The sequence below is a fragment of the Conger conger genome, chromosome 13 (genome assembly GCF_963514075.1).
Source record: "Conger conger chromosome 13, fConCon1.1, whole genome shotgun sequence".
Classification (NCBI taxonomy): domain Eukaryota; kingdom Metazoa; phylum Chordata; class Actinopteri; order Anguilliformes; family Congridae; genus Conger; species Conger conger.
The window spans coordinates 29690052-29712221 of NC_083772.1; the positions used below are offsets into that span (position 1 = coordinate 29690052).

Sequence of the window (22170 nt, forward strand, 5' to 3'; positions counted from 1 at the left end):
GGCAGCTGTTGTTTAAAAAAAAAATGATGTCACCTGCTGTGCGTGCACGTGCTCTGTGTGTGCGCAAAGAAATGGGTGTGTACGTGAATGTGTGTGTGGGGCTGCATCCTTTTGCTTGTAACGTGTTGAACCAGGGCTGGAATCTATCTGACCACTTCTTATTTTATTTGGCACAGAAGACAAGTCTTATTCTGCTTCATGAAGCCTTTTACACTGCATTATGAAGTTTTCTTCTCTGTACTGTGTTTTTATAGAGCTTATGGGCTTTGTGTGGAGTTGTGAGGATGGCCAGAAGCACTGTAAGATATGAATACATAGTTACAGGCAGTGAGGGTAAGGAGAGCTAAGTATAAGCCATGTTGTGACTTTTAGCGATAATTTCATTTTAGGTTGTCTTTAGCTGGATAAATCTTTTGTGAGATGAACAGACATTAACAGAATTTAAAGCTTGTTTGTTCTAGCTTTCCCTATCCCTTTAACATGCTCAATGTGTGCAATCTGGCAAGAAGTGAGAATTTCCTTTACGTAGGTGTAAAAACAGTGAAATATGTACTTGTAATTTTCATTTCTTGCTCACTCACGCCTTGCCTGGGGAAAATAATCGAGGCAGTTAATATGCTGGCCGGCTTAATGTCCTTAGATTTCACACCGGGGATTTGAGTTACCCTGAATAAGGGCAAGGCATCATAACAATAATACCACTCTCATGATTTCCTTAAGTCATCAAAATGGTTAGTACAGTGGATTATTGGCATTAGTATGCTGCATTAACATCATAGGTATTTAACTGCATGGTCAAGCAAGCCCTTGTTTTCATCGCATGCCAGTGCCAACACTTAAAGTGCTATGGATAGTAACTACAATCTTCCATCCATCCATTATCTGAACCCGCTTATCCTGATCAGGGTCGCAGGGGGGCTGGAGCCTATCCCAGCATACATTGGGCGAAAGGCAGGAATACACCCTGGACAGGTCGCCAGTCCATCACAGGGCACACACACCATTCACTCACACACTCATACCTACGGGCAATTTAGACTCTCCAATCAGCCTAACCTGCATGTCTTTGGACTGTGGGAGGAAACCGGAGTACCCGGAGGAAACCCACGCAGACACGGGGAGAACATGCAAACTCCGCACAGAGAGGCCCCGGCCGACGGGGATTCGAGCCCAGGACCTCCTTGCTGTGAGGCGGCAGTGCTACCCACTGCACCATCCGTGCCGCCGTAACTACAATCTTTCTCCAGTAAAATAAGATGAAGAAAAAGAAGAAGAAAGAATTGATACATTTTGCAGGTAAAGATTTTAGGAAATGAAAGGAGCTGATATACAGTAATCAGTATTATCTCAGTGATTTGAGTGGTTTTGGTTCTAAGCAGTTATTCATTCTCACAAAATGGGAGTAAGATTAAAGAACATCTATTGCCTTTTATCCTTTTTGTGTCTGACAGTAATGATAGTACTGGCAGACTGCGGGTCTTATATAAGTAATAATTTTAATTATTTCTTTTAAAAAGTCAAGTACCAAGACAGAACAAATACATGGAGAATACGTGCACAAATCTTCTGATACTTAATACAAATTCTGTAATCGCTGATGAGTAGTTAGCTAGCAAAATGAAGGAAAAAAGTGTATATCTAAAGTAATGTTGACGTACGTAGCACAGCAGAATTAAAATATAATTTGCCATTTGTATTTTTTCCTGAATGGTTAAAATATTTCAAAAATGAAAATACAAATACCATATACTGAAATGTAAAAAAAATCTGTACAAAAAAAGAAAGATTGCAGTGCTGCCTTCCCTTTCATATACTTTTGACTTTACCTCACCTCATTGGCTACAGCTTCAAACCATCATCCGGTATCAGTTGCAGTAATTATCCCAGAACCTTGCCCTAGGTGTATCGTGCATGAGGTCGACCTGCCACAAGTACATGCCCAGAAACCACTACTCCATTTTACATTCATTTTCATTCAAACATGCTAGCACTGGAGACTGCATGAGGTCACCGTTAAGGCTAATTATCTGGCAGAGAATTAAAGTAGTTAAGACTTATAGATTCAAATCCCAGGTGGATGTTACGCTTGTACCATTGAGCAAGTAAATATTCTTAATGAGTTTTAGTAAATATCTTATTGAATTAATTAATTTAACAGTGAATGCTGTGGTTTGGTTTTTGTACTGTAGACCAGCATCCAGACACATACGCATGTGATCTAGGTCCAATACATCAGCAACCTTGATGTGGAGACAACTGAAAATCAGCCAGCTGAGAGCGACCCTACCTGTGGACCATTTAGCTTAAAAAGCTAATTCAGCAAATCCCCAAAACAAACAAACCTTGATAAAGATAGAGGTTTTATTGCAGGTTTGGTTAGATATTCAGACCTGGAGACTGTCATCACTGCTCATGGTGCTGTTGTCATGTCTTCTACCCTGCCTGCTAACAGTATAAATAAAGGATGACTGTCTGACAAGCCTGGTGCTCTTCAGTCTCCCTCAGTCTCTATAATACTCCAATACTATATTCAATGTACACTTCTTTGACACATTTTGCTTTTTCAGTGAAAAAGTGAAACATTATATAATTTTATATTTATTTATTGCCTTTATCGTTAAAGGCAATACATAAATATAAAATTATATAATGTTTCACTTTTTCACTGAAAAAGCAAAATGTGTCAAAGAAGTGTACATTGAATATAGTATTGGAGTATTATAGAAAAGCTTTTTGAATGGGATGTGGTTCTACAGAGACATAAACCTCTACTTTAATCGTGCATGTGTGTGTGCAGAGTTGTGTACACGTGTGTGTGTGTGTGTGTGTGTGACCGTGCCTGTGTCAGCATGCCTATAGTATTACATTCAGCATTACATTTTAATAAAAATGTCAACCTCATAAATCATCGTTTACATGTTTGTGTGCGTGTTTTTAGCCTCCCTATTATGCCACAGAAAAACACAGAAGAGAACACAGAAGAATGAGGAAGTACCACGCAGACGCAGTGCATTGTGGGACTGTGGCGGTGTCTCACCTCCAGCCGGTCTGTCCTCATTAGCTTCTGTGCGGCGGCCGCGGCAGCGACAGGGACGGGGATGTTGGGGTTGCTGGTCACCAGCATGGGGGCGCTGGGCAGGATCTCTGCCTGCACCAGGCCGGGCGACACCGGGCCCAGGTACGGGTTAAACGCCGCCGCGGCACTGGCGTTGTTGGCGAGGCTCGGGGCCATGGAGAACATGGGCTGGGGGAGACACGGATACAAGATGGAGTCAAAGGTCACCTCTAGTGATATATCTGTGTTGTCTGTGTGCAAAAGCGTCCTGATACACACCATGCACCCTCTACCAGAAAAGTTTAAAATCACAATTACGTGCCCTTTTTTATTTTGTGGCAACGTGTATACGTGCGTTTGTATGTTACGATGCACGTATACATGTGGCCGTCCCAAGATGCACCCCTCTGTGAATACATGTTAGCGCAAGTGTGTGAGTGCATGAGTATGTTAGTATTTACATAGTATAATTAAGAGTGTACGATGTAAATGTGCATGTCAGTGTGTTCATATGTTTTAGACTAACACTGGTAAATGTAAGCATGTCCATTGTATCCACAACTGTGTATGTCTGTGTGTGACTGTGTATGTCTGTGTGTGACTGTGTATCTTCTCCCCCGTCCTTCGTCCTGAGTTCCTCAACCCAAAAAAATGCTGCAGGGGGGAGGGTTCTGGGTGAAAGCCTGATCTTTAGGGCTGTTTACTGGTGTTTGATGTCTGCAGTCTATAATCGTACATAATCACACGTACAGCAAATTCTCTTTGTTCAAGGAAACTACCAGAAGGTACTTCCAAGAGCCACGAGGTAACCACAACCATGAGGAACAACACATTGTTTTACACACTGGAGCCAGCATAGGAGGATTATGCTGTGAATCCTGGGACACATAATATATGTCCCACATCCTCTCAAAAATATGTATGTTCTGTGCAGTACTTCATCTACTTCTCATTTCTGAATAGTTCTGAAAAGATGGTAAATTATTAAATTATTCGGGTTTCCTTTGGCGAAGACCCGGCTCGTTTCTGCCGTAGATTCTATGGAAGTACGAAAGCAGGGTTTGCTTTCCGCAGTAGCGGCACCTCCTTTTTCCAATAAAAGCCCGTAGTTATTATCTGATCGGAGGAAACAGTGACTCAGTGGAGAAGCGTAGAGGAGCGAAATGTAATTTATGTTCATAGCCTCCTCTTCCCAGGTCTGTCTGGGCCTGCTGTCTCGCTGCCTGGTGCTTGCTGCAAACTCACTGATTAATTAGCCGCATGTACACGTGACACCTTTAAAAATGGAAATTTGGGACAAAGAAGTGCCAGAGACCAAGTGAGACACTAATAATGGTGAGAGAGGATGACAGAGAGAGCACTCTGAAACTACACGTGACTCCTGAACGGCCATTTTAGGATGTGTTGGTTCGGAGGTTCCTTCTGAGGATAAAGGTGGGATGAGTGACAACTGCTATAAATGAAGCTGTATACAGTATGTGCATGAATGCATGTGTGTGTATGCCTGTGTGTGTGTGTGATGGTGGGGAGGGGGCAGTAAAGCAAGGTCCTATTTTAACCAGCACAATTAACAGTGCCTTTAATCCTGGAGATCATACAGGAGGCTGGGAATTAAAGTGCTCTAATTAGATCACCTTCAGTAGCACACCATGCATGAAATTAAAAAGTGTTTCCATGTTTAAGACTCCCTTCATCACTAGTCTTTTTCCTCTTTATATCTATTTCTCTCTTCAATGGTGCATCTATCTCTCTCTCTTTCTTTCTCATACTCATTCTCAGGTGACTGAGAAGTCACTGGGTTTCTCTCCGTAGTCTGCCCTAATGGCTGTCTCTCTTCCCCACGACGCGGTTAATGGCTCTGCCTCCCTGACCGAGACTCCCTGACCGAGACTCCCTGACTGAGACTCCCGATAAGAGCTGAGACCGCCCGTGCACCAGTCTGCAGCGCCTGTCTTCCCCACAGCCGAAAGAACGAATAAAAAAGGAAAAAGAAAAAAAACTCAATCAGTGCCCTCCTTTTTGGGCTAAGTGACAAAAAGCAATCATCCTTGCGTGTGTCAAGGACAAATCTTGGGTGGGTGTTTAATCTGTTAAGCAGAGTGCAGCCTGTCGGTGTGCTTCTGCTTGAAGTGCGTTTGGGCAGCAGCTTCTCCTGGGCTCAGAGAGCTAGCATTGTCCTTTGCTGCTAATGGCTGTAGAAAAAGGCTAAAGCTCTCTTTTGCCAAGCTAGTATGAAGGTGCTATCCAGGATAAGATTTTGATTCAAATATTGAGTCATTAGGCACGGTTATCAGCACAGCCTGGTTATCAGTATAGCGTGGCTATCCAACCAACAAGCAAGAGAATAAGAAACAAAGCTCCTGTCAAGAGTCAAATCTGCAAATGCATTATAGTCTTCATTTAAATCCGCTCCCCTTTCATTACATTCAAATGAAACAGGGCCCTCTTTCTTTATAGTACAGTAGTTTTATGACAGTCATTTATTAAACAATGGTCTTCCATAATATTCACATTAAATCTCTTTTTTTTAATAAGTGTCTTGAGAGCTGTTGCCTAAAAGCTGACTCTGAACTTAACTGTGTAGAGTTTTCTCTGAGACTTCTAAGAGAGAAGCGGGTTTGTCTGGCCGTTGTTTGCAGACAGCGTTCATTTGTGACGCTACACTAGCCTCTCAAAGGATAAATCACATGAAAGAAACACACAGCACTGAGACACTGCAATATCCGTTCAGTGACAGCTTTTTAAAACAAAAGTGAATAAGGCTAATTAGAGAAAGGCTACGCTTGCCTTTCTGTGCCTCCCCTAGTGTCGGGTGTCACTCCAGGGGATCTCCAGAGGCTCTGTGCTGTTGCAGGGTAAGACTTTGGTGGAGGTGGACCATGTGACTGCAGTTTGAGCAGTAAGTGAATGGTATGCATTGCTAGGAGGTCTCACAGGTGAGGTAAAGAAATGGCATGGTTGGACATACTACACTGGGAGGTGTATTGTCTTGTTGAGTGGGAAATGGGGAGCGTGCTGGGGGTGGTTTGCTGTTTGGGGAGATTGTATTGGTAAGGGTGCAGTACAGATACTAACCACTGGTTGCAGCTGTGTCCCAGGCAACATGGCGTTGGCCAGCTGCATCTGCTGTGCTAGCATGGCCATGTTCTTCTGCTGGATCAGGTTATTCCTTCCATTAATCTCCAACTGAGTCTTCAAGTGTGGAGGGGGGTGTAGGTACTTACAGTTCTCTCTGGAACAGCGGCCCTGGGGGAGAGAGAGGAGAGAGAGAGAGCAAGGGAAAAGAAAACATTAAAACCCATCATCATTGGTGAAGATGCAGAAAGTGCAGGCAGGGAGCATGTATATGTCAGGCCGACCCTGCATGAGTCAAATTAGCAGATAAATCGCACATGAAGGTCATTAACCTCTGTCAGATTAAGGAGTCTGAACAGAGCGCAGCTTACAAAGAGTCTCACCACAGCCAAAACACTTTCTACCAGACAGGCAGAGGGGAGAGCGAGAGAGAGAGAGAGACGGAAAAGGCCCACGCCTGCCTCCACATTCCTCTCAGGTGCACAGTGTCTTCACCATCTGGGGAGCGGAGAGGATTTTATTCATATACCCAGCCCAGTGCTGGGGGGGTGTAATAATGTCTGCTTGCTGACGCTGTGGCCCGGACAGAAAATGATCAACGTCTCCCTCTCTTCACAGCTCCCCGCACATTTCTACGCCAGTCACACGGAACCATCTCCTTCCCCCGGTGAATATTGAGCAGATTATTCCGATGGGCTGATTCTGGCGTAATCGCGCCGGGGAGGGAGGGAGCACAAAGACGCGCTGCCCCACAAACGCCGCTCCTTTCCTCCGAGGACAATACACCCACTATAGCCGCAACCGTCCCATAATGCCCCTGGGCCGGCGACACAGACTGCCACTGTGGCCGTCCCATGATGCACCCCTGCCCGGGCGCCCCCCAGCCGGCCCCTCTCTCCCCCGCGTCTCCGGCGCCCGGCTCGGCGGCAGGGCGGGTCAGCCGGGGACGCCCGAGGAAGGTCGCAGGGCAGCTGTTTTTAGCCCGACGCCCGCGACTCCCCGTGCCACTCTCCCGATCGATGGCTGCTAATTGCTAAAGACTTTCCATTCTGGTTCGTCCCCACAGGGAATGCTGAGTGCCTCTGCCTGGAACTGATGGGAAGGAGACTGCCAGAGACGCTGTTTTAGTACCTGTGACTTGTGTCAGGTACTGCTGGCAATTCTCCGCTGCGGGCTTAGTGTGTGTCAGTCTAAAGTCAGGTTTAACAGCTGTAAAACTCTCACTTCCTTTCTCCTCGGCAATTTAAAGTTACACTAGGTGGCAAGGCGAGAAGCTGCCTGTCGTAAACACTGCTGCACCGGATAGTCACAGCCTCTGGTGGCTTGTGATATGTCGTGAGTTCTGTGACAACATTTTGTCCGTGGATGTCAAAGCCAGCAAACTAATACGTACCATCATATAACAGAGGCAAGGGTGCCTGAAAAATCCAATAACTGAACTAGATTGATACAGATATATTTCACAGCCCGTGCAAGACAATTGTCCAAATGCAAGTGTGGTACAAAAAGCTGGTATTCGGCACAGCCCCTGGGTAATACAACTTCCTGGCCCACAGACCAATCAGGATCTGAATGCTTCAATCACTGTCAATTCAGCATGTCAAAAGAATACCACAAATACAAATTATAGTCCAACACAAATGGGTTCAATAGACTGGTGGTTCCACATCCCTTCTACTACCCAAACACAATGCTCAACACACACAGAGCCTTCGAGAACTGGAATTTGAGCTGTGGTTTTCTTGTGAACCACTGCTTCCCGCTAACGGAGGCTACCGCCCGCCTAATTCAATCGGCTAGGCTGCAGTCGGACTCCTGCCTCAGCAAGGTCCTGGGGCAGTCAGCTCATCCACTCAAACAGGACACAGGTCCAATAAGCAGAGTCCAGACAGCAATGCTGCGCCCTCATCAGCATTCTCCTCTGCGCAGAGGAATGTCTTGCTCTAAGGATGAAAGAAGGGTCATTGATGCATCCGTAACAACACGCGCAGGCCCTGGCTGCAGATCCCGACACCTCCAGCGCCTCCCGGATGACATCACAAAGGTGTTACCGTGACAACCACGCTCTTATGACAGCGAGTGGGAATGAGTATCACTTTTACAACACGGCAAATAAAGCACTGACAGGAAAGCTGAACTCAGAGTCACAACGTTAGCCTGCCCATGCCAATCAGCACTGCCCAAGGGCCTGTTCTTATCGCTCTCTCTTTGTCCTCTCCCTTACACCCTCTTCCATCAAACACAATGAAGTGTGAAGGTAGAGGTTGTGTTATTGCTTTAGGTATTTTGTATCTACACCCCAAAGAAGTCTGAACTTGAGGCACAAACGGACAGCCAACGAGAGGCGGAAAAGGGGCGAGCGAGTTCCCTATCCTTGCGGGGACAGTGCTGGTGTGCTGGTGTGTGTGTGTGTGTGTGTGTGTACATGTGAATGCGTGTACGTATATTGAGCGGCTCAGCGCAAGACTCCAAGCTGCTTTTTACAACAGGCTAAGTGGTATACCTGTCAGGAAAAAACATACGCCCGTGGCAGGCAGACTGGAGCACTGCATCGTGGGTATTAATTTCCTTTGAAATGGACTGGCTGTGCAGCGCCACGGCCTCCGTTTGTTATTACTGATGAGCCGCAGAGGATGTATTTGGTTAGGGTTATTAAAGCGATGGAGTGACTGTCAGAGAGGCAGAGGAGGGCTGAATGGACAGGGTGAGTACGGAGGAGTCGACTGGAGGACTCACTCTTTCCCCTCCTCTCCCTTCTTTCACCCTCTTATTCCACAGCTCAATCTGTCGGCCAATACACCTTTTTAGTTCTATATTGTGCTCTGCACACAGTATAATGCAGGAGGCTGAACAGTTAAATAGTCATCAAAATACACGTGAAGCACTGTTCAGTCAGTCACAAACGGATTACACAAAAGAATAATGAAAAATAAATGCATTTACTTGGTTTTTTTTTAAACACCATCACTTCCACTTTTCTGGTTTGAGGGGAAACGGTTGTGGTAAATAATTCTGATTGGAAGTCATGGCGACCGGGAAAAAGTGTCAGCTAACCACTGCTCCCCTCAGTAGACCAGCAGCCTATCCTCTGGCACATAGAAGAATGAGCACCATTATGCCTTCATGTTTATGTAATGTGCATCTGCAGAAATATATCTTCTTTAGAATATGTGGGTGGAAACCGCATGCAGTCCGAGTGCTTTCAATAGACGTGCACATAAACACACCTTTCAATGCCTCTCTGTGGAATCTAATAATACCCAGAGCAATACAGCACTTCATGCTGGTCTCACCTTTCCTTTCTGTGCAAATTTTCCTAATGTTTAATTACATGCACACACATCAATTATCCCATTATTTTATCCCAAAAATGACCTCTGTTTATACATATGTGCACATTTCCTGAGTGTGTGTGTGTGTGTGTGTGTGTGTGTCTGCTTGTCCATGTCTGTGTACATGCATGCATTCAAAATCCTATGTGAGGGTATGTTTGTGAAAGTGTGCACAATGAGTGCGTGTGTTTTTGGGTGTGTCTGTGCGTAGGGCTATCTGCAGTCATTAATCACATTGGCCTCCTTACACAAGTATTTCGGCCATATTTCAGCTTTTAAATAAAAAAGGGAGTTATGTGCAGTCTCACACTCACTGTTGGTTTTCTCAGGGTAGAAGGACATTCTCCAAATATTTCCCTGGCCTTCGCCGACACCCCCCCAGCCCCCCCTCCCACTGCTGTCAGACCACTGGAGTGCACTCTTATACCACAAACAGACCTCAATGATGGGCCCTATCAAGCAAGTCAACAGAAAGATAGACCGAAATATGAACACCAAGACATATGACTGAGAAAATGGCATCCGAGAAATAGATTACATTACCTAATTCAAAAGGTTACAGTTGATACTTATTTATTATTCTTATTTTAAATTGATATCCACTGCAAAACAATCCATAATGCACAACAGTCTTATCTCGCCCTTGCCACATCTGAGGAATGTGTACCTGTAATAACACACCATTGAATATCTGTCCATTGTAAATTCTCTGGCATTTGTGAGGATGTGATTTGGAGAATGATGGAAATTCAACAGCATTGACTGCATGCCCTTATTTCCTACGTTCACAAAACATGAAGAATGTAAAAAAAAAACATTCATTTCATTACAAACTCAAGTTTTACACCCATGACAAACAAGTGTAGCCACAGAGGTTTTAAAGCCGTGAACTCTGTCTATGCCTCAAATATTAGCACACACCTGAACATAACATACTGTCAAATATAGTTGTTGTGTATAACATTCACTTACTCAGACAATTGCAGGGGAACTGCTCCTATTTGAAATGGAAATAAAGGCTCTAGCGAATCATTGGCTGCTGGCAGAGCAGCAGAGGCCCGCTATAAAAAGATCTACAGAGACGGGAATGAATTACGAGAACCCGTTCACCAGCTCCCCTGATCGGCACCTATTAATACAGCAGTGCTCCAAACAGGGGAGGCCAGCAGCCGCGCCGACTGGAATACGCTCAACCGCTCATAAAACTGTGGGAGAGCTGGGTTAAGACGGTGTCTTAGTAACCTCTCGGACTTCACTCCCCTTCTCCTGGAAATACTGTATGCAGGGTTGTGTTCAAGATACCCTGCCAGCAATGGCAACCTAGTGTAATTTACACCCTGGCCTTCTGCTCACAATATTTACCATCAACAGACCAAATAGACAGATGGTTTCACCCAAGTAATATTAAACAAACACAAATGGACTCACATGGGCACTCTATAACTTTACAATCCATATGTCTCTGACCTGCGGGGTTCATAGCTGTGTGTGCTTCTGTGTGTGTGTGTGTGTGTGTACTTCAGTGTGTGTGTGTGTGTGTGTGTGTGTGTGTGTATGCATGCATGTGTGTGTGTGTGCTTCTGTGTGTGTGTGTGTTCATGCATGTGTGTGTGTGCGTGCATGAATGTGTGTGTGCGCGTGCATGCAGGTGTGTGCGTACAGCTCTATCACTACAGTGTGTGACTGTAATCTAGCTTAAACTGTCTAATTTTCTAATACAGAGGACACACACCTCTTTTACAAAACTGTTCCCCTATCTTACAGCCCAAAAATAATTAAGTCCTGCTTTCTGTCATCCATTGTGTGTCAGGTTCACTGGTGAGGACGCAAGGCTTTCGTCCCAATAGCTGATTCCAGGCAGCCGAGATAAACCTGACCTTCGGCTACCAGCGAATGAGTGAGAGGGGCACCAGGAGTGGGGGTGGGGGGTGTGGGGTAGTGGGGGGTGGGGGGGTGAGGGGTGGGATCACGTTGCACTCACCCTGGCTGACCTGGGCCAACCCCTCAATGCAATTACCACTGCGGCATTCGCAGAGACGTACCATGTGACAACCCGGTGTCATGTGACAGACTCGAGCCAGCGCCCGTCGGTAATGCTCTGGAAATTGTCTCAAGCCACGCTCACCACAACAGAAAAGGCCAGCGCAAATAAAGACAGCGGTAAACACTATAAACACGCTGAATAAACATCGAACCCCTAAACGAGAACAACCCTAACGAGATAATCTCACACGGGCATGCAAACTCATTATCGGGAAGGGGGGGAGCACCACTTCTTAACACGCAGGAATGCAAAACTTGGACAGAACATACAGACAGTCGGTCACATGATGTTTTCCTCCTAATATTATATCAGGCAGTCGGGCTTGGCTGAGTCGAAAGACAGACCCGGTGCGCTGCCTCCCCCAAATACAGACACCTCCACTCAGCTCCCTCCTATTTCTGTCCCTAGGGAGGGCGATACTCACCGGCCCTCAAATTTCAAAACTATTTTAAAGCACAATAACAACAACAATAATGATAACACCATAACCTTGAACTTCAGACTAATACATAATGGGAGCTGTTTTACGAATTTAATGAGGTGGTCATAAATATTCTCTGCTTCTCCACTGACACAGAGACACCCCCCCCCCCAAGCAGAATATTGCAGTCCCATGTTTGAGCGGCGCAGTGCAATAACAATCGCCCGTTCCACCCTTGCCCCTATGCAGTAATTCATGATATTCACAGGAACAGCTGCCAGTGATTCTCATTCATTTTAATTGGCCGAGTAAATGGATCCAAAAAGCTGTATTAAAAAAAAAACACTTTCCTTGTTGTAAATACAAAAAAAAATTTTGTTTTTGTTTTTCCTTCCACACAACTGGTACACATGGCTATAGATTGCACCAGGTGGAATAACCCCATTTCCCATAATGCAGTGTGGGGCAGGTGAGGGTTGGGACTGTGAGGCTGGCAGCTAGCTTGGCTTCCATTGCAGTGAGAGTGGAGTGAGGATTAGACAATGCAGCACTCTTCTGCTGACAAACACAGTTGTATCTGTGAAGGACACCAAGAGGGTGGGTGCACACAGTCCTACTGCTCTACCATAGAGGCAGATGTGGAGAAGTGATTGGTAGTTCAAACCCTTGGCAGGGAAGTTGTATCCTTGAAAATTAATATTCTTATCTCAATAAATTGGGTCATATCTGTTCATGTGCATCACCGGACCACAGAGAGTGGTAATACTATTTGCTAGGAGAAAGAGCAAATATGTGGAACCCGAAATAAAAGATGTGATGTCAAAAGTCAGGAACAAACCTGACCAGGGAGAATGGATGGCAGGAAGCCAGTGTTTGCAGACGCAAAGCATTCGTGAAGATGGATGCATTATTTGACCTGTCAAAGAGAGTGAATGAGTGCCACCATGCTGCACAATGCTAAAACGTGTGCCACTGCCTCTCGGCTGCCATTTTGCCTGTGTCATTCAGACCCATTGGATTCTTTGCATCACCAATAGGGTGCGTCAGGCTTTAATGAGAGGCATAGTTCTGCGCAAAATCCAGCAAAATTGGACTTTATCTTTCATCTCCGCTTAGGTGATTCATGGAAAGATTAATCTTTCAATGTTGGGAGGGAAAATGCATCATGGGACCCTTCAGTGACTACGCCTGCGTCTCCCCTCTTCGAAAGCCGAGCAGAAGATGAGAAGAGATAATAGTTTTCAGAGAAGAGGGGAAGAAAGTGGCAGAGAGATAGAAGAAGAGACAGAGAGAGGATGCATTTTCACATCAGTGTTAATCAAAAGCAAATGTAGCGGTGGTTCCGCTCTCTTGTGTTTGACGAAATGAAAACTATCTAATCTGCTTTTTCAGAGGAGACAGGGAGTGGAGTTATGTGTACTGTATTCATTTGAGCAGGAGGGTGCAATGACCATAATTCAATCAACGTTTCTTCACCCCTGACCTGCAATGAGCTGACATCACTTCCTGTACACATGGTAATAACATAAGAGAAACATACGCAGTGCCATGTATGTTTGTGCCGCGCACATTTGTAGCCCTTTAACTACAATCCCTGATCAGAATATGAATCCAAGTCCCGGCCCAAGTTAGAGACACAATGGTTAACTCCAGGATCAGGAAAATCCACTCGAAGGAGCCCCCACTTGATTCCACTACTTCAGGTAATACATTTATTAATTTTTTTTTATTATTACATTTATTAAAGTGTTTTTGCCACCCAAAGAACAGCAACAAATGGTATCCCATTCTGCAACAATATGACAAAGTTCCCTACACAGAACAAAATACTCTAATCCCATCACACAAACCCAACCCTTCCTCAGAGCAGGGCTGTGTGAGCACGGTGTGTGACAGGACTGCAGAGCACTGGGACCACAGAGGACACGTCCACCCACGAGCCCCTGCATTATTAATCCGCTGTTAATGTCACCACCTCCCCTCTCACAGGCCAGAGCCTGGACAGACCTGGGCCTGAGGAAGCAGGGGTTATAAACGGATGCGGGTCTCTTCTGAAGCCCAGGGAGAGCGCTGAGGGGTAACGATCTGGGCCCTCGTGGACGTCTGCCGTCCAAATGGCAAGCGGCACGAAGCGGCGGGTAACGGATACGCGCCGACGCGGGGAGAGGGAGCGGCGTCGCGGGGATGGCGGGGAATCGATAGCCACGGAGAGCCATAAATCCCTCTGACTGACCGCCCCGTGCCACCTCTGTGTTTTTCCACTTCAAAAGTGCAAAACAGCGCACTGTTTATTTCTGTGTGTCACATGTGGGCATGGCCCTCTTACAGCCATGTCTCCTGGAGCTGCCACAGGGGTACTGAGTCTGTAGTGTCTCACTGAGTCTGTAGTGTCTCACTGAGTCCGTAGTGTCTCACTGAGTCCATAATGTCTCACTGAGTCTGTAGTGTCTCACTGAGTTCGTAGTGTCTTATCTCACTGAGTCTGTAATGTCTCACTGAGTCTGTAGTGTCTGAGTCCGTAGTGTCTCACTGAGTCCGTAGTGTCTCACTGAGTCTGTAGCGTTTCACTGAGTCTGTACCATCTCACTGAGTCTGTAATGTCTCATTGAGTCTGTAGTCTCACTTAAGGTCCATCCACACCAAGAACTATAACTATCACTATAATGATAACCATGAGAGGATCTGATCATCAGTAACTTTCTATAAATACTGGCGCCTACGGCTCTGGTGGCACCAAGCCATTTTGAACGCGTAGCCCTGTACAAAATGTTTTTGATATATTTATAGTTATCATTATAATTATTGCTGTGGACAGGCCTTTAGTCCATATTTCGTAGTGTCTCACTCAGTCAATCTGTAGTGTCTCACAGCCTGTCCTAAGTGTCGCACTCAGTCTTCAGGACTGGCAGCCACAGTCCTCTGGTCCCACATTCAGGGCCAGTCCACCGGGCCTAACACCGCGGTCATGGCTGTGTCCCGCAGCGGAGAGGCTGAACACAGGGCCGTAAATCATCCGGGGTCAGCCCAGGTGTGCGTCTGAGCAGGCCCTGTTAGCATGCAAACGCGAGGCCCCTGCTGACGGAAAACACGCCACAAAGGAGGCAGTGTCCGAGATCTTAAGAGTGCCGACTGCACAAGCACAGGGTCACATCCCAGCCCTACACCCAGCCATATGTGCTAACAGCACCGGCGGAAAAATGCACAGGCAGAACCTTCCAGAAAGCAGGATAAAAAGGCTGGAAGATAGTCACTTCATTGCTCAGAAAGCCAGACATGCCAATGAAGGCTCTTGCTTCATGTTGCTTGAATAACCACCCAGTCCACTGATTGGGCCATTGGATCTGCTGTCTGGGGAAGATGAGAGTAACAAGGGCAAATGTACCCTGAAAACAGTGAGTCTAATTCTTACTTTTCACAAGAAATAAAAAAATAAATGTTCACATCGGAAAGTAATCCATGTGTCTAGTATACAATAGATCTGTAGTAAGAATTTGAAAAAGAATTCCATGTTTTAATTTACATTTTTGCATCTAGAGGGGCATGTTGAAATCAAGGGTTATTAACATTTTTACCTCGAAATACCCTCATTGGAAGAGCAGAGCGTTTAGTTTTACAAGTCAGTCTGAAGCAGGGGTCTGTGGGAGATGGATGCCAGGACAGGGATGAGTGGTGGCAGGGAGGTTAACTGTGATCTCTCACTCTGTGGGTGATCCTGGCTTCTAATGAATCACCCTGTGAGAAGTTCAACAGAAAAGCTGAAACTGAGAGACTGGCGCATCCAACACCCATACGCTGACAGACTGAGAGATAGACAGACATTTCACCTGTCCTATTATGGCGAGCTTATCACAGATAATCTAGGTTGATTCAGATTTAACCTGAATCAGGCCACATTCAGAAAATGTAAAAAATGAATTGCACCAGTCTGCTTCCGATTAATTGGAATCAATTCAAGATGTATGAGGTGACTGTATTCAAGCAGTCGACAACACCCAAGTGTTCTGCAGCAAATGGAGGACTGAATGCTTGTAGTCGACATTCAATTAGCCCCAATCACTGGAACACAACGGGAAAACTTTTTTTGTTATAATGATAGTGCTTGAGTGGAGAGGGGGCGGATTCCATTGGATTCTGGGAAGCACAGCCAGGCCCAAACGCTATTTCAACACAAGAAGCCCAGATGGTGACCCTGCCCCTCCTTCACTCTGCTATGTCAGTGCTCCACAAGCTCTCCCACAGTGGGACAGACCAGGAGATCCTATGGAGGATGTAGACAATGCGCAGAGCAAGCACACTGAGACACAAGTACCCGGGAGGTGGCTCCTCAAGGTTGTCAGGGTACAGTGGAGGACCAGTAAACGATCCCTCTCACTGACCTGTAGGGCGGCCTGTAGTGTAGTGGTTATGGTAAGTGATTGGGACAGGCAAGGTCGGTGGTTCTAATCCTGGTGTAGCCACAATAAGATCTGCACAGCCGTTGGGCCCTTGAGCAAGGCCCTTAACCCTGCGTTGTCCAGGGGAGGATTATCTCCTGCGTAGTCTAATCAACTGTACGTCGCTCTGGATAAGAGCGTCTGCCAAATGCCAATAATGTAATGTAATGACCTCCAAGCTGATCAAAACGACTAGTCCCTGTCTGGTGACCCCCCACCCACTGCACTAAGCCTCCAAATTACCCACCTGACTCTGTGGACAATGGGCCAATTAAGATCCCTTGGGCCAGCGCTGCAGAGGGCAAGGGGGTGTTGACGTGACAGTCTGCTTCACCAGCTGTACTTGAGCGTGTGTCAGTCCAGGTCATGCGACCTCACTCTCTTCTGTCAGCCAATGGCGTGAGCTGAAGAACCTGGCAGTGGAGGAGCCACGTGTGCCCTGATACACAGTCCTGACTGCACTGAAGAGAGGGCAACAGAGTGGTCTGCCCAACACCTCCTCTCTCAGCAGAGGACATGTTTTTTCTCTTTTTGCCCTGTCCAATTCACTGTTAGCCCTAGCCCTGAGGGCACACTGCGCACGGTAGCTTTTGTCCTAGCCGTGCTCTTAATTAATCGGGCTTGACTGTCCTGATAATTGAATAAAGATCTGGGTTACGCATCCATTGACATGGACATGCTCTGAGACAGAACAGCGCAGTGTGGGATTGACTGAGTGATTAAAAAGTAACTGAACTTGTTAAACTAATTGCATTTCATTAATCCAGGTACCCCAACGAAAGGGAATATCTTTAAACTCACCTGAGCAGGAAACATTTATTTGCTTAAATTAAATAATTGATAACTATCGGGTGCTGTCATCTTGCTGTGTTCAGAATTTAAAAAATGAAAATAAAAATAAAGCTATAAATGAGCTATATAAACATATACAATGGCCTTCAAAAGTATGGGGAGTGCATCCTGACAGAGAACACAAAAACCACAAAAGATTTTGGCGTAACAAAAAAAACAGCAAAACAGCAAAACTCTAGCCTTTTATTTTATACTGCATTCACACTGAGTGCAAATACATGCTCATTACAAACATGTTAGACATTCCCTCAGTAATTAGATGGTGTGGTGTCTCTCTGAACTGATCAGAAAGAAAAGGGCAATGGATGTAACTAATAGATTTGTCTCAACTGTACACATGATGTCTTTCTCTACCATGTGTAGCTGCAGACCTTTTGCCAAGAGACTTGAAGCACAGAAGCAAATACAGGAGAAAGATAAAAATGGCAGTAGGCATCAGTTTAATTTTCTCTCTGGCTGAATGCGTTAAATTAAAAAAGGGAGAAAAGCAATGGCAATACAGATTATTTTGGGGCTTCAATTTAGCTGCTTATCAGGGATACAACCTACTAAAAATGTGTTTCACACAATATAACTGGAACAAAGGTGCTAGTTATTTAGTTGGTAAGAACGACTGAACTTGTGAATGTTAATGTTGCAACGATTAGTCGACGTCGACCATGAAATTTCGTCGATTTGGATATTCATAACCGACGCGTCATATTGTTTTGAACATGGCGGCGGCAAACCCACCTGGGAGAGCGAGAGTTAATCCAAAAAACCCGAGCATCCAAAGTGTGGGAATTATTTATGCAAAAACCAAATAATATGGCGCTTCGCAAAGACGAAACGGCAGCACGACGGCCATGCACGAACACCTTAAAAGAAAGGACCCAGGAGCTGTGATGCTAAATTATCTAGCTTTGCTATTGTTATGTGTATGTAGCTCTGTAACGTTGTCAACATTGTTATTCTCGGACATGTCATTGAATGAGCTGTGTTAATGTATAGTGTGTTGATTGCGTGATTTTAGTTAAATTATCCTAAAACCCACGCATGTCTGAAATCTAACTGGAGCTCTCGTATTAATGTAAATACAGGCATGATAATTGTTAGAATTCGACTGGACAGTTGTAATTGTTAAAACGCCACAGTTACACTAACGTTACAAAGCCCTACTTCCACTGCTGAGTTCTGACGGCTGCAGCCACTAAACGTTATGCATACTGGTAGGAATATTAGGCTACTGTGTAACTCAAAACTTTGACCACGGTTTTACATTCCATTAATGTAATCAGCGCTCGCGCGTTTTGTAAGGCAAACAAAAGGCAACATCAGCAGCTGTTATAGTTCTCTATCCATTGTGTAACTATGGATACCTCGTTTCGAAAACAGTCTTAAAAAATCTTGTCTAAATGAACCAGTTGTAAAGTGAGATTAATAACATCTCTGATTTTACTTAGGTGCTGTCTTCGCAGTGGAAATGGCAGACGTTCAATGTCATAACATGAGCAACATGTAATCTAATTAGTGCGCAATGAATGAGTCGCATTCGAAATATAAATAACTAAATAAATATGTTTATTCAACAAATTTGAATTTTAATGTTTCCATGTCAAAGTCCAACGTAATAACACCTAGCCAAATTAACAAGTACACACACTGCGTAGTGCACAGACGAACACAAATACAAGCTTCTGCAAGTAATCATAGTGCAGCCCCTCCATCGGATAATCTGTTTTTTTCAGCATGTAGCTACAGGCATAGATAAATTGTATATAATGAAAAACAATCGTAACTGGTGGGTGTTATATTAATTCAAGAGAATAAAGTTAGAGAATTATATTAAGCTATAATGAGTCAATATATGAAAAGCAGTAAGACATCGTACTTCAAAAACATGTCAATAACAAAATAATCACAGCCATAATAAATGTACACAGTGTATGTCTGAATGACCACAGTTTATGTTGGCAATGGCATGGTGGGAATCCAACGGGTATAATAACATGAAGGATTTATTTTATGTGGGGAAATCTGTATGGATATTAGTGCATTGAAACTTCTGATGTAGCACACACTATAGTACTATTGCTACTGTATACTAGCTGTATTTTTATCAAGGCCGAAGACAGACAACAATTTAGAATCTAAGAATAACAAGGGCAAGCATACCGACAGACATGATTTTGGAAAAAAAAACTAACTCAAAATCCATTAAAGATTAACAAATTAGGGACAAAGTTGATCTCCGTTCAGACTGTTCCTCAGTACAAACTCTTTGCTCCAGTGTGGAAAACAGCCCACTGTCGGGACAGGGAGTGCATTCCGTGAGACAAGCCTCTAATTAATTTACAGTCTGACAAATTCAACATTGGAGTGTGCCTAGAGGACAAGGGGCGTGTAAATCTCCACACGTACCCAGGGAGCAGGGCCGAGGAATGCTGACTCATACGATAAAAGAATATGGCCGTTCACTCATACTACAGTGCTGCTCTCAACATCGCCGTCTCCTCTTATTGCATGCAGGGGATAACCATTACGTTACATGTTATTTTTCTGACGCTTTTATCCAAAGTGACTTACAGTTGATTAGGCTAAGCAGGGGACAATCCCCCCTGGAGCAAATGTGGGATTAAGGGCCTTGCTCTCAAGGGCCCAACAGCTGTGCGGATCTTATTGTGGCTACACTGGGGACTGAACCACCAACCTTGCAGTCATGTATGTTAAGCACTACGCTACAGGCTGCCCGCGATTGAGTTATCCAGTTATCAACACATGCCCACACACACACACACAAGCGCACACACACAGGACAGAGCTTCAGAGACGAGGATACTTTGACACGCACCTCAGAATTATTATTCAAAATCTCATGCTCACAGCAAAAACTTAATTCACTCTTGCCTGTCCACTCATGAGTTCCAAGAAAATGAGGCACTATTACAGTACATGGAAATTCAAAGAGCGGAAAAAAGGTCCCCATGGCTTTTAGACAGAAGTCTCCACCTTCTGCCCTCCCTCCTTTCCAATGGAATCATTTTTATTCTGGATCACACTGAAACAGGCTTGAATATCAAAGGGAATAAAATGCTTTTATGTGAAAACCTTTCCTGCTCTGTGTCGATTGCTTAATAGCTGCTGTCTGTAATTGTTGCATTTTGCGCAATTTCTTTTCGTGCATTCTCAAAGAAGGGCTTTTGTATAATCCTGCCGTTTGCATCCTGTTATTCATGACTTCTTTTAGCTCGTGACAGGTAGGACGTTTGTGTCTGTCATGCTGAAAGTGGGAATTCACCACAAAAGCCTAAAATGAGAAATAGAGGGCTGCACTCAGCTCTAGAGCGGTTTCTGCTGCTGAAGAACCTCCAAACAATGCAAATGATTTCATAATAAACGCCCACACTTCTGTGGGTCCCGTACATTTTGGCATTGGCCTGACTCTTCCAGTTGTGCAACAAACGATAATCGCAGCGCCAGTGGGTTGCTATGGAGAAGAGCCTGACCTCAGATGTCTGTGGTTGTGGGTTCCATTCCCAAGTGCGACAGTGCTGTTGCACCCTTTAGTAAGATAAAGTACCCATCCTGAATTTCTCCACTTCATCTACAGCGATATACATGTATAACATTTTAAAATACGGTGTTTTAATCTGTCAAGATGAAGGCATCTGCCATGAAGATAAATCACATAGACAAGATCATTTTAGAATCACACTCACCTCCACCCTAAAGGTCACACCATAAAAGGCAACCCCAGCCCCCCCCCCCCCCCCCCCATTTCTCAGTGCCCACCCTTGGCAACATGCTCAGGCAGTGCTACAGACCAAAAACACCTCTGCCCATCTCCTCACCAAGCACCACCCCATCTCCCCACCAAGCCCCACCCCATCTCCCCACCAAGCCCCACTCACACTATGGACACTCCCTATAGTGCCACACACACTATGAACACTCCTCACAAAGTGCCACACACACTATGAACACTCCTCACAAAGTGCCACACACACTATGAACACTCCTCACACAGTGCCACACACACTATGAACACTCCCTACACAGTGCCACACACACTATGAACACTCCTCACACAGTGCCACTCACACTATGAACACTCCTCACACAGTGCCACTCACACTATGGACACTCCCTATACTGTGCCACTCACACTATGAACACTCCTCACACAGTGCCACACACACTATGAACACTCCCTACACTGTACCACACACACTATGAACACTCCCTACACAGTGCCACACACACTATGAACACTCCCTACACTGTGCCACACACACTATGAACACTCCCTACACAGTGCCACACACACTATGAACACTCCCTACACAGTGCCACACACACTATGAACACTCCTCACACAGTGCCACACACACTATGAACACTCCCTACACAGTGCCACACACACTATGAACACTCCTCACTCAGTGCCACACACACTATGAACACTCCCTACACTGTGCCACACACACTATGAACACTCCCTACACAGTGCCACATACACTATGAACACTCCTCACACTGTTCCACACACTATGAACACTCCTCACACAGTGCCACACACACTATGAACACTCCCTACACAGTGCCACACACACTATGAACACTCCCCCCACTGTGCCACACACACTATGAACACTCCCTACACAGTGCCACACACACTATGAACACTCCCCCCACTGTGCCACACACACTATGAACACTCCTCAAACTGTTCCACACACACTATGAACACTCCTCACACTGTTCCACACACACTATGAGCACTCCTCACACTGTGTCACAAACACTATGAACACTCCCCCCACTATGCCACACACACTATGAACACTCCTCACACTGTTCCACACACACTATGAACACTCATCACACAGTGCCACACACACTATGAATGCTCCTCACACAGTGCCACCCACACTATGAACACTCCCTACACAGTGCCACACACACTATGAACACTCCTC

The 22170-nt window shown here is 45.3% G+C and overlaps 1 protein-coding gene across 8 annotated transcripts in view; it reads right to left on the minus strand.

The window, feature by feature from the left end:
* Nucleotides 1-22170, minus strand: part of LOC133108681 (muscleblind-like protein 1) — a 61789-nt gene that overhangs the window by 12101 nt on the left and 27518 nt on the right. For all 8 annotated transcript variants that reach the window (XM_061218329.1, XM_061218327.1, XM_061218326.1 and 5 more), the window contains 2 exons: nucleotides 6131-6301; nucleotides 3038-3244 (listed from right to left, as the gene is read on the minus strand). In XM_061218329.1, coding sequence (XP_061074313.1) covers nucleotides 3038-3244; nucleotides 6131-6199 — 276 coding nt within the window. In that variant the 5' untranslated portion in view covers nucleotides 6200-6301. The remainder of the gene's footprint in view (nucleotides 1-3037; nucleotides 3245-6130; nucleotides 6302-22170) is intronic.